The sequence below is a fragment of the Oncorhynchus masou genome, chromosome 24, assembly GCF_036934945.1.
Source record: "Oncorhynchus masou masou isolate Uvic2021 chromosome 24, UVic_Omas_1.1, whole genome shotgun sequence".
NCBI classification, from domain to species: domain Eukaryota; kingdom Metazoa; phylum Chordata; class Actinopteri; order Salmoniformes; family Salmonidae; genus Oncorhynchus; species Oncorhynchus masou.
Window position 1 is genome coordinate 26,830,495 of NC_088235.1, and position 13,048 is coordinate 26,843,542.

General features: G+C 44.6%; 1 protein-coding gene across 2 annotated transcripts in view; it reads right to left on the reverse strand.

The window, feature by feature from the left end:
• LOC135511965 (brain-specific angiogenesis inhibitor 1-associated protein 2-like protein 1) overlaps positions 1-13,048 on the reverse strand; it is a 63,197-nt gene that overhangs the window by 1,805 nt on the left and 48,344 nt on the right. Inside the window, exons 9-13 of one of the 2 annotated variants that reach the window (XM_064933506.1) lie at positions 12,600-12,732; positions 11,652-11,874; positions 2,962-3,021; positions 2,657-2,810; positions 1,816-2,440 (exon numbers count right to left, since the gene is read on the reverse strand). In XM_064933506.1, the coding sequence (XP_064789578.1) occupies positions 2,420-2,440; positions 2,657-2,810; positions 2,962-3,021; positions 11,652-11,874; positions 12,600-12,732 (591 nt within the window). In that variant the 3' untranslated portion in view covers positions 1,816-2,419. Of the gene's footprint in view, positions 1-1,815; positions 2,441-2,656; positions 2,811-2,961; positions 3,022-11,651; positions 11,875-12,599; positions 12,733-13,048 lie in introns of those variants that run through there. The other variant, XM_064933505.1, reaches the window with a different exon arrangement.

Here is a 13,048-nt window from a genome sequence, read left to right on the forward strand (position 1 = left end):
AGACACTGTTGCCCTAGAGCACACAAAAAACTATACATACCTTGGCCTAAACATCAGCGCCACAGGTAACTTCCACAAAGCTGTGAACGATCTGAGAGACAAGGCAAGAAGGGCATTCTATGCCATCAAAAGGAACATAAATTTCAACATACCAATTAGGATTTGGCTAAAAATACTTGAATCAGTCATAGAGCCCATTGCCCTTTATGGTTGTGAGGTCTGGGGTCCGCTCACCAACCAAGACTTCACAAAATGGGACAAACACCAAATTGAGACTCTGCACGCAGAATTCTGCAAAAATATCCTCCGTGTACAACGTAGAACACCAAATAATGCATGCAGAGCAGAATTAGGCCGATACCCACTAATTATCAAAATCCAGAAAAGAGCTGTTAAATTCTATAACCACCTAAAAGGAAGCGATTCCCAAACCTTCCACAACAAAGCCATCACCTACAGAGAGATGAACCTGGAGAAGAGTCCCCTAAGCAAGCTGGTCCTGGGGCTCTGTTCACAAACACACCCTACAGAGCCCCATGACAGCAGCACAATTAGACCCAACCAAATCATGAGAAAACAAAAAGATAATTACTTGACACATTGGAATGAATTAAAAAAAAAACAGAGCAAACTAGAATGCTATTTGGCCCTACACAGAGAGTACACAGCGGCAGAATACCTGACCACTGTGACTGACCCAAAATTAAGGAAAGCTTTGACTTTGTACAGACTCAGCGAGCATAGCCTTGCTATTGAGAAAGGCCGCCGTAGGCAGACATGGCTCTCAAGAGAAGACAGGCTATGTGCTCACTGCCCACAAAATTAGGTAGAAACTGAGCTGCACTTCATAACCTCCTGCCCAATGTATGACCATATTAGAGAGACATATTTCCCTCAGATTACACAGATCCACAAAGAATTCGAAAACAAATCCAATTTTGAAAAACTCCCATATCTACTGGGTGAAATTCCACAGTGTGCCATCAGAGCAGCAAGATTTGTGACCTGTTGCCACGAGAAAAAGGCAACCAGTGAAGAACACGCACCATTGTAAATACAACCCATATCTATGCTTATTTATTTTATCTTGTGTCCTTTACCATTTGTACATTGTAAAAACACTGTATATATATATATAATATGACATTTGTAATGTCTTTATTGTTTTGAAACTTCTGTATGTGCGATGTCTACTGTTAATTTTTATTGTTTATTTCACTTTATATATTATCTACCTTACTTGCTTTGGCAATGTTAACACGTTACCCATGCCAATAAAGCCCCTTGAATTGAATTCCCATCTCCCGTCTGGATTACTGCAACTCGCTGTTGGCTGGGCTCCCTGCCTGTGCCATCAAACCCCTACAACTCATCCAGAACGCCGCAGCCCGTCTGGTGTTCAACCTTCCCAAGTTCTCTCACGTCACCCCGCTCATCCGCTCTCTCCACTGGCTTCCAGTTGAAGCTCGCATCCGCTACAAGACCATGGTGCTTGCCTACGGAGCTGTGAGGGGAACGGCACCGCAGTACCTCCAGGCTCTGATCAGGCCCTACACCCAAACAAGGGCACTGCGTTCATCCACCTCTGGCCTGCTCGCCTCCCTACCACTGAGGAAGTACAGTTCCCGCTCAGCCCAGTCAAAACTGTTCGCTGCTCTGGCCCCCCAATGGTGGAACAAACTCCCTCACGACGCCAGGACAGCGGAGTCAATCACCACCTTCCGGAGACACCTGAAACCCCACCTCTTCAAGGAATACCTAGGATAGGATAAGTAATCCTTCTCACCCCCCTCCCCCTTAATGATTTAGATGCACTATTGTAAAGTGGCTGTTCCACTGGATGTCAGAAGGTGAATTCACCAATTTGTAAGTCGCTCTGGATAAGAGCGTCTGCTAAATGACTTAAATGTAATGTAAATGTAAATGAATTGAATTGAATTGAGAGAGAGAGAGAGCGCAAGATGGGAGAGAGAGAGCGCTGAGAAGAGTGAGAGATGGGGAGAGCGAGAGTGAAAAAGATGGGGAGAGAAAGAGAGAGAGCGAGCGAGCGAGGGATGGGGCGAGAGAGGGCCTATAGCTCTGTACACCATGATTACTTCATTCTCAAACCAGCTGACAGTGCAGGTTCTAATTGAAGATGTGTGGTTAAGCAACATTTCTGTGTAGGCCTATACCCCCCTGGTCCTCCGTCCTTCCCTCCCTCTCTTCCTCCCTCCTTCATTCCTGCACAGAGACAAAACCAGGCAGGGAGCATTTTTTAAATATATTTTTATTTCCCTCTCTCAATTATCAGTGGCAGCATCAAGACATTTAGGCCTTAGGTTTCTGTCATAACAGAAATAGCTTAAAGTGTGCTTGGTGGTGGGAGTCCTTCCCTAACTAGCCCATGTGAAAATACACAAATAAAATGTCTTCCACATTAGGTCAGCCAACTGTAAACCTGTGGATAGGGTGAAGGTTTAACGTTCACTCTAAGAAGACCATTTTCCAGCATATGAGCTAATAGACAACATCAAAATCAAAGTTGTTCAAAAGTTTCAGAGACCTTGTAGGTGGTTTAACATTGAAATGAGTCCAACAAACTGATTGTCACTTTAAGGTGACGTGCTGACTGTATTGTTAGGTAAGAATGTGGAAGGGTTGACTGGGTTCTGACCGTGTTTTTGGGTGAGGGTGTGGAGGCGCTGACCAGGCTGACAGGGCTGTTCCCTGTCCTGTCGCTGTAGTCTGGCGGCGGCAGCAAAACAGGCTCCTCCTCTTCCTGTTCCGGAAGACTGGCCACACTCAGACGACGCACCGGTGTCCCCAAACTGTAGACATAGACATATACACACAAATGTTAAGACTTTACCTGGCACAAAATAACCTTGTTTCTAGACACTTCTTGAAAGCCCCCTATAGATTTGAGAGGGTAGGTGTAAACAATATCATATGATCATCACATGGCTATATGTGTCGTACCTGTTTGAGATCAGTGGTTCATTGTAAGGTCGGCAGTAAGATGAGGGAAACCAGCCCCGCCTGAAACAAACACAGACACACTAAAATATTAGCCCAATAAAACAACAATGAAGAACATCACTCCTTTCATCCACTAGGTAGCCTAGTGGTTATCCTTATCCCAGTCTGCTGTTCCCACATGTTTCAAGAGGGCCACCATTGTTCCTGTTCCCAAGAAAGTTAAGGTAACTGAGCTAAATGACTATCGCACGCAATTGCAACCACACTGCACAACGCCCTAACCCATCTGGACAAGAGGAATACCTATGTGAGAATGCTGTTCATCGACTACAGCTCAGCATTTAACACCATTTTTTTATTTTTTTTATTTCACCTTTATTTAACCAGGTAGGCTAGTTGAGAACAAGTTCTCATTTACAACTGCGACCTGGCCAAGATAAAGCATAGCAGTGTGAACAGACAACACAGAGTTACACATGAAGTAAACAATTAACAAGTCAATAACACAGTAGAAGAAAAAAAAGGGGAGTCTATATACAATGTGTGCAAAAGGCATGAGGAGGTAGGCGAATAATTACAATATTGCAGATTAACACTGGATTGATAAATGGTCATGTACAGGTAGAGATATTGGTGTGCAAAAGAGCAGAAAAGTTAATAAATAAAAACTGTGGGGATGAGGTAGGTGAAAATGGGTGGGCTATTTACCAATAGATTATGTACAGCTGCAGCGATCGGTTAGCTGCTCAGATAGCTGATGTTTGAAGTTGAGGAGGGAGATAAAGGTCTCCAACTTCAGCGATTTTTGCAATTCGTTCCAGTCACAGGCAGCAGAGTGCTGGAACGAAAGGCGGCCGAATGAGGTGTTGGCTTTAGGGATGATCAGTGAGATACACCTGCTGGAGCGCGTGCTACGGATGGGTGTTGCCATAGTGACCAGTGAACTGAGATAAGGCGGAGCTTTACCTAGCATGGCCTTGTAGACGACCTGGAGCCAGTGGGTCTTGCGACGAATATGTAGCGAGGGCCAGCCGACTAGAGCATACAAGTCGCAGTGGTGGGTAGTATAAGGTGCTTTAGTGACAAAACGGATGGCACTGTGATAAACTGCATCCAGTTTGCTGAGAAGAGTGTTGGAAGCAATTTTGTAGATGACATCGCCAAAGTCGAGGATCGGTAGGATAGTCAGTTTTACTAGGGTAAGCTTGGCAGCGTGAGTGAAGGAGGCTTTGTTACGGAATAGAAAGCCGACTCTTGATTTGATTTTCGATTGGAGATGTTTGATATGGGTCTGGAAGGAGAGTTTGCAGTCTAGCCAGACACCTAGGTACTTATAGGTGTCCACAGATTCAAGGTCGGAACCATCCAGTGTGGTGATGCTAGTCGGGCAAGCGGGTGCAGGCAGCGATCGGTTGAAAAGCATGCATTTGGTTTTACTAGCGTTTAAGAGCAGTTGGAGGCCACGGAAGGAGTGTTGTATGGCATTGAAGCTCGTTTGGAGGTTAGATAGCACAGTGTCCAATGACGGGCCGAAAGTATATAGAATGGTGTCGTCTGCGTAGAGGTGGATCAGGGAATCGCCCGCAGCAAGAGCAACATCATTGATATATACAGAGAAAAGAGTCGGCCCGAGAATTGAACCCTGTGGCACCCCCATAGAGACTGCCAGAGGACCGGACAGCATGCCCTCCGATTTGACACACTAAACTCTGTCTGCAAAGTAATTGGTGAACCAGGCAAGGCAGTCATCCGAAAAACCGAGGCTACTGAGTCTGCCGATAAGAATATGGTGATTGACAGAGTCGAAAGCCTTGGCAAGGTCGATGAAGACGGCTGCACAGTACTGTCTTTTATCGATGGCGGTTATGATGTCGTTTAGTACCTTGAGAGTGGCTGAGGTGCACCCGTGACCGGCTCAGAAACCAGATTGCATAGCAGAGAAGGTACGGTGGGATTCGAGATGGTCAGTGACCTGTTTGTTGACTTGGCTTTCGAAGACCTTAGATAGGCAAGGCAGAATGGATATAGGTCTGTAACAGTTTGGGTCCAGGGTGTCTCCCCCTTTGAAGAGGGGGATGACTGCGGCAGCTTTCCAATCCTTGGGGATCTCAGACGATATGAAAGAGAGGTTGAACAGGCTGGTAATAGGGGTTGCGACAATGGCGGCGGATAGTTTCAGAAATAGAGGGTCCAGATTGTCAAGCCCAGCTGATTTATACGGGTCCAGGTTTTGCAGATCTTTCAGAACATCTGCTATCTGGATTTGGGTAAAGGAGAACCTGGAGAGGCTTGGGCGAGGAGCTGCGGGGGGGCCGGAGCTGTTGGTCGAGGTTGGAGTAGCCAGGCGGAAGGCATGGCCAGCCGTTGAGAAATGCTTGTTGAAGTTTTCAATTATCATGGATTTGTCGGTGGTGACCGTGTTCCCTAGCCTCAGTGCAGTGGGCAGCTGGGAGGAGGTGCTCTTGTTCTCCATGGACTTCACAGTGTCCCAGAACTTTTTGGAGTTGGAGCTACAGGATGCAAACTTCTGCCTGAAGAAGCTGGCCTTAGCTTTCCTGACTGACTGCGTGTATTGGTTCCGTACTTCCCTGAACAGTTGCATATCGCGGGGACTATTCGATGCTATTGCAGTCCGCCACAGGATGTTTTTGTGCTGGTCGAGGGCAGTCGGGTCTGGAGTGAACCAAGGGCTATATCTGTTCTTAGTTCTGCATTTTTTGAACGGAGCATGCTTATCTAAAATGGTGAGGAAGTTACTCTTAAAGAATGACCAGGCATCCTCAACTGACGGGATGAGGTCAATGTCCTTCCAGGGTACCCGGGCCAGGTCGATTAGAAAGGCCTGCTCACAGAAGTGTTTTAGGGAGCGTTTGACAGTGATGAGGGGTGGTCGTTTGACTGCGGCTCCGTAGCGGATACAGGCAATGAGGCAGTGGTCGCTGAGATCCCGATTGAAGACCGCGGAGGTGTATTTGGAGGGCCAGTTGGTCAGGATGACGTCTATGAGGGTGCCCCTGCTTACAGAGTTAGGGTTGTACCTGGTGAGTTCCTTGATGATTTGTGTGAGATTGAGGGCATCTAGCTTTGATTGTAGGACTGCCGGGGTGTTAAGCATATCCCAGTTTAGGTCACCTAACAGAACAAACTCTGAAGCTAGATGGGGGGCAATCAATTCACAAATGGTGTCCAGGGCACAGCTGGGAGCTGAGGGGGGTCGGTAGCAGGCGGCAACAGTGAGCGACTTATTTCTGGAGAGAGTAATTTTCAGAATTAGTAGTTCGAACTGTTTGGGTATGGACCTGGAAAGTATGACATTACTTTGCAGGCTATCTCTGCAGTAGACTGCAACTCCTCCCCCTTTGGCAGTTCTATCTTGACGGAAGATGTTATAGTTGGGTATGGAAATCTCAGAATTTTTGGTGGCCTTCCTGAGCCAGGACTCAGACACGGCAAGGACATCAGGGTTAGCAGAGTGTGCTAAAGCGGTGAGTAAAACAAACTTAGGGAGGAGGCTTCTGATGTTGACATGCATGAAACCAAGGCTTTTTCGATCACAGAAGTCAACAAATGAGGGTGCCTGGGTTTACCTCCACATCACCCGCGGAACAGAGAAGGAGTAGTATGATGACGCTCCAAACTCGTCATCAAGCTCGAGACCCTGGGTCTCAACCCCACCCTGTGCAACTGGGTACTGGACTTCCTGACGGGACGCCCCCAGGTGTTGAGGGTAGGTAACAACTTCTCCACCCCGCTGATCCTCAACACTGGGGCCCCACAGGGGTGCGTTCTGAGCCCTCTCCTGTACTCCCTGTTCACCCACGACTGAGTGCGCATGCATGCTTCCAACTCAATCATCAAGATTGCAGACGACACTACAGTGGTAGACTTGATTGCCAACAATGACGAGACGGCCTACAGGGAGGAGGTGAGGGCCCTCGGAGTGTGGTGTCAGGAAAATAACCTCACACTCAACGTCAACAAAACAAAGGAGATGATCGTGGACTTCAGGAAACAGCAGAGGGACAGTAGTGGAGAGGGTAGTAAGTTAAGTTCCTCGGCGTACACATCACAGACAAACTGAATTGGTCCACCCACACAGACAGTGTGGTGAAGAAGAAGCAACAGCGCCTCTTCAACCTCAGGAGGCTGGAGAAATTTGGCTTGTCACCAAAAGCACGCAAACTTTTACAGATGCACAATCGAGAGCATCCTGGCGGGCTGTATCACCGCCTGGTACGGAAACTGCTCCGCCCACAACCATAACGCTCTCCAGAGGGTAGTGAGGTCTGCACAACGCATCACCGGGTGCAAACTACCTGCCCTCCAGGACACCTACAACACCCGATGTCACAGGAAGGCCATAAAGATAATCAAGGACAAGGACAACTGTACTCTATACCATATACTGCATCTTGCCTATGCCGTTCTGTACCATCACTCATTCATATATTTTTATGTACATATTCTTCATCCCTTTACACTTGTGTGTATAAGGTAAATTGTTAGGTTAGATTACTCGTTGGATATTACTGCATTATTGGAACTGGAAGCACAAGCATTTTGCTAACCATGTGTATGTGATAAATAACATTTGATTTGATTTGATTTGATTGATTTAGAGCGTTGTGCCAGTGACTGAAAGGTTGCAAGATCAAATCCCTGAGCTGACAAGGTAAAAATATGTTGTTCTGTCCCTGAACAAAGCAGCACTGTTTCTAGTCTGTCATTGTAAATAAGAATGTGTTCTTAACTGACTTGCCTAGTTAAAAAATGAAATTCCCAAAGCTGTAATAATGTCTGTCTGTGCCAAAGGGACCGGAAATGGACTTTCTTTGCTAATTTGTTTCAGAAAGAAAATGTCAGTAGGCAGACTAACATCTCTGCTTCAAGCTTAAATCTCTCTCTTCTCTCCCCCCCCCCGTTTATTGGCATGATGTAACTATGTACATATTTTTTGAGATGCCAAAGCTTACTTTGGAGATTTACAATATTAACATAATTAATAATCAATATTGTCAACAGGACAACAGTAACAACCAAGGGTCAAAGTAACCATACATTGAACAATAACAATTAGCATAGAGGACATGTGCAGGTTGGTTGGTCTGTCAGACACTGTCCCTCATCTTATCTCGCTCTCTGGCTCTCTCTCCCTGATCTTTCACATACATATGAGCACTAATGACTTTAATGACCAGCTAGAAGAAGGGAGATACAGCCATACAGTAGACTTGCCATCAAAGCATGGCTTTGAGCTTTGAGCTATCGGTCTCTGTGGCATTAACAAAAGATAATGGGTGCGCTACATTCAGCTGGTACCAGGCTCTACCTTCACTGTATTCAGAGATGAAAGAACATAAACAAAGATGGCGTTTCAAGAAGATGGGTTGGTATTCATCCTTCACTCCCCACACAGTCTGTGTATGAGCAGACATCACAATCGCCAACGGTCTTTCAAAGGTGTGGTTTGACCAAACTACCTTTCAACAACCCCTCGCCACGCTCTCACATGTTGAATTTCTTGTTGCGTTTCCACATCAACATTCATCATTGTATATCCCAAAAAACACAACCAGCCAAGTGAGGCCACTGCTTTCTTCTGGAAAATGTGAAGTCCAAGATGGACAAAGGGGGTGTTGTTGGGGCTGTGTATCTGGAACTAAGGAAGGCTTTTGATACTGTTAACCATGAGATTCTCATCACAAAATTGTCCAAGCTCAACTTTTCCCCTGATGCCTGGAGATGGATGAAAGCATACCTTGAAGGCAGAACTCAGTGTGTCAGAGTGAGCAATGAGCTGTCGCCCACTCTTAGCTATGATGTGGGTGTGCCCCAAGGGTCAATACTGGGGCCCCTCCTGTTCATTAATGATCTGCCTTCTGTCTGTACTGTGTCTGAAGTTCAAATGTATGCAGATGATACAGTGATATATGTGCATGCAAAGAGCAAACAACAAGTTGCACAAGAACTCACTACTGTAAAGGTCCAGGTTACAAAGTGGCTCAGTGACTCGTGTTTGCATCTCAGTGTGAAAAAAACTGTTTGCATGTTCTTCACAGAGGGCAACAGATGCTACTGAGCCAGATGTCTATGTGTCAGGGGAGAAGCTCCAGGTGCTATCTGATTTTAAGTACCTTGGCATCATACTCGATTCCAACCTCTCTTTTAAAAAGCATTTGAAAAAGGTAATTCAACAACCAAACTCAACCTAGCTAATTTCAAATTTATACGAAATTGTTTGACTAAAGAGGTAGCAAAACTGTACTTCAAATGTATGATACTATCCCACTTAACATACTGCTTGACTAGTTGGGCCCAAGCTTGCTGTACAACATTAAGACCTATTCAGTCTGTCAACAAACAGGCTCTCAAAGTGCTTGATAGGAAGCCCAATAATCATCATCACTGTTACATCATCAGAAAGCATGAGCTCCTGAGTTGGGAACATCTTGTGCAATACACTGACGCATGTCTTGTATTCAAGATCCTAAATGGTCAGGCTCCACCTCCACTCAGTGTTTTTGTTAAACAGAAAACCCAAACATATGGCAGCAAATCCACAAGGTCTGCCATGAGAGGTGATTGTACTTTTCCCTTAAGGAAAAGCACCTTTAGCAAATCTGTTATCTCTGTGAGAGCTTCCCATGTCTGGAATACACTGCCATCAGACACACACAACTGCACCACATAACACACTTTCGCAAAATGCTTGAAGACATGGCTAAAGGTCAATCAGATTTGTGAACATGGTCCCTAGCTATGTGTTGCCGCTTTCCATGTTTTCTGTTGTCTGTAGCTTGTGAGGTGTGGAAACACTGTTGTTTTTATGAATTTTGTCTTGCTGCTTTTTGTTCTATGTTGCTATGTCTGTATGCTACGTCTTGCTTGTCCTATGTTGCTCTGTCTGTATGCTATGTATTGCCTATATTAGGGTAGCCTAGTGGTTAGAGCGTTGGACTAGTAACCGAAAGGTTGCAAGTTCAAACCCCTGACCTGACAAGGTACAAACCTGTCGTTCTGTCCCTGAACAGGCAGTTAACCCACTGTTCCTGGGCTGTCATTGAAAATAAGAATTTGTTCTTAACTGACTTGCCTAGTTAAATAAAGTTTAAAAAATACATATTGTAATTATTTTTAATAACCTGTCCAGAGACTGCGGTTGAAAATTAGCCGGCTGGCTAAAACCGACACATTTACTGAAACGTTGATTAATGTGCACTGTCCCTGTAAAAATAAAATAAACTCAAACTCAACATGATGGAGAGCAAAGCCACGTGTCCCTAAGAGCTCCGTTACCTTCTATTGCCTGCAGTTGTGGTAGTTAGCAAGCTTAGGGTAATAGTGTTATAACCTCTAGCACTGTGACAGATTACATAATTTCACTGAGAGATCTTAGATCTGCGTCCGGGTCTTCTCCTGGGAAATAAGCCTTAACCTCTTACACTTATGGTGGCGCTATTTCATTTTTGGAAGAAAAACGTTCCCGTTTTAAACAAGATATTTTGTCACAAAAAGATGCTCGACTATGCATATAATTGCTACTGTTCGAAAGAAAACACTGACGTGTCCAGAAATACAAATATCTTCTCTGCGCGTGCCCTTTAACGTGAGCTTCAGGCAAAACCAAGATGACTTGGCATCCAGGAAATGACAAGGATTTTTGAGGCTCTGTCTTTCATGATCTCCTTATATGGCTGTGAACGCAAGAGGAATGAGTCTGCCCTTTCTGTCGTTTCCCCAAGGTGTCTGCAGCATTGTGACGTATTTGTAGGCAGATCGTTGGAAGATTGACCATAAGAGACCACATTTACCACGTGTCCGCCCGGTGTCCTGCGCCGAAATTGGTGCGCAAAAGTCACCTGCCAGTATTTTTCCATGGGGCACAGAGAGAGAAGCAAGCTTCCACGAACTGCATGTCAATGAAGAGATATGTGAAAAAACACCTTGAGGATTGATTCCAAACAACGTTTGCCATGTTTCGGTCGATATTATGTAGTTAATCCGGAAAAAGTTTCACGTTGTAGGTGACTGCATTTTCGGTTCGTTTCGGTAGCCAGGCGCAATGTAGAAAACGGAACGATTTCTCCTACACACAGACGCTTTCAGGAAACACTGCGCATTTGGTATGTGGCTGGGAGTCTCCTCATTGAAAACATCAGAAGCTCTTCAAAGGTAAATGATTTTATTTATTTGGTTATCTGGCTTTTGTGAAAATGTTGCGTGCTACATGCTACACAAAATGCTATGCTAGCTTTGCATACTCTTACACAAATTAGTCAATTTCTATGGTTCAAAAGCATATTTTGAAAATCTGAGATGACAGTGTTGTTAAGAAAAGGCTAAGCTTGAGAGCAAACGCATTATTTTAATTTTATTTGCGATTTTCAGAAATCGTTAACGTTGCGTTATGCTAATGAGCCTGAGGCTTAGTCACAATCCCGGATCCGGGATGGGGAGTTTCAAGAGGTTAATTAGGGTGTAATAAATCTTTGTAAAGTTGTAATAAAGTTGGTCAAACTCTCAATACACAGTGACTCACTGCCAAGTCAATAAGCCTCTATAAATGTGTTATAAAACTTCATAAATCCTCATAGACCCTTAATAACCAGTAAATAGTGACTTACTGCCATGTCTTCTCCAGGCTAGAAAGCATTTATAAAGGTGTAATAATGCTTCATGAAGTGACTTACTGCTGGGTCTTCTCCAGCTCTCCGTATAGCCATCCGTCCTTCTCCTCCTTAATGAGCAGTATGATGATGTCACCATCATCAAAGGACAGGAGTGTGTCGTTGTTGCCCGCCGTGTGGGGGAAGATGGTCCTGACCCGTGGCTTCCTGCCCACGTTCAGCCCAGAACCTATCGACACTGACCGAGATAGAGACAGGCTTCCACTGTTCTCCATACTGCTCTGGCCTGGAAGGTCAAAGTTCAAGTTCAATATGTTTTATTATCAAAATGTAGAAAGACAGCAAGTACTCGCTGAAATATTTGATATTTACAATAGCAGAGTTCAAAATAATCCATGGATAAGTATATCACGGAGGAACGAGACATGGTTTATGGCTAATGATTTATAACCCTGGTCTAAATGGCCACACGGAGAAGAACTATTGCATCATTAAAGAGGGGAATTGGTTTTGCAGCAGAATCTTCTGTGTAATTTAGACATTCAATAAGAGAAGACATGGAGAACAAATGCTAGATGAAGTAAGAATCGATAATTTAGCAGGATTAAAGGGTACATGCAGCACAACTTGACGGGAATAAAGATACCATCCTCAACCTTCTTTTAAGATTTCCGTATATATTCTGTCGAGCAGACATACTCAATAATGTCCCAGCGCACAAGATAAAATATTTCCAAACAAGATTACAGGTAGATTAGGACAGCCACCAACTGCTATACTGTCATCTTTTTTATCAATTTGTATAGATCAGATTACGAAAGGCAGCATACTTACATGAGTAAAGAGGTATGGGACTCGTAAAGCTAAACAGAATCTCTGTATAAATGAACAGCTATCAAAACATTCTATTTTCAAATTTTGTTATACAGAGTACAACTACACACACAATGTAACACATATTCAAACTTCAATCCAAAGCCTGAAGCCTAAGGTGTGAGGCTGCAGTAGTACCTGAGTTGTGGTCTGATGTAGATGTGGATGTGAAGGAGGCGTGGGGGACGTCCTGGTTGAACATATTAGCCAGTGGACTGATCTGGGCCTTCAGCTGGGGGGCTGGTGGGGGAACCATCGAGTCCCTGTTGTTCTGAGGACAGAGAAAACATCAAATATGAAAGCAATGCATCTGGAAGAGCAAATACCATTTGTGACTCGTTTCAGGAAACTAGGCGTATGTCGCGCGTCACTACTTCCCAGAAGAGGCATTTGAACATAAACATTTATTCTAAACATTATTTTTTTTGATTGGCTGAGATAATGGATGGGCTGGACATGCACGCGTCTGTCTATAACATGAGCTGCTCAGAATGTGTAGGTCGTCCTTTCTAATGTGTTTAAAAAATATCACGAAGAACTGCAAAAGTATTGCTAATTCTCTCCACTTTCTGGAGGACCAAGTTTTG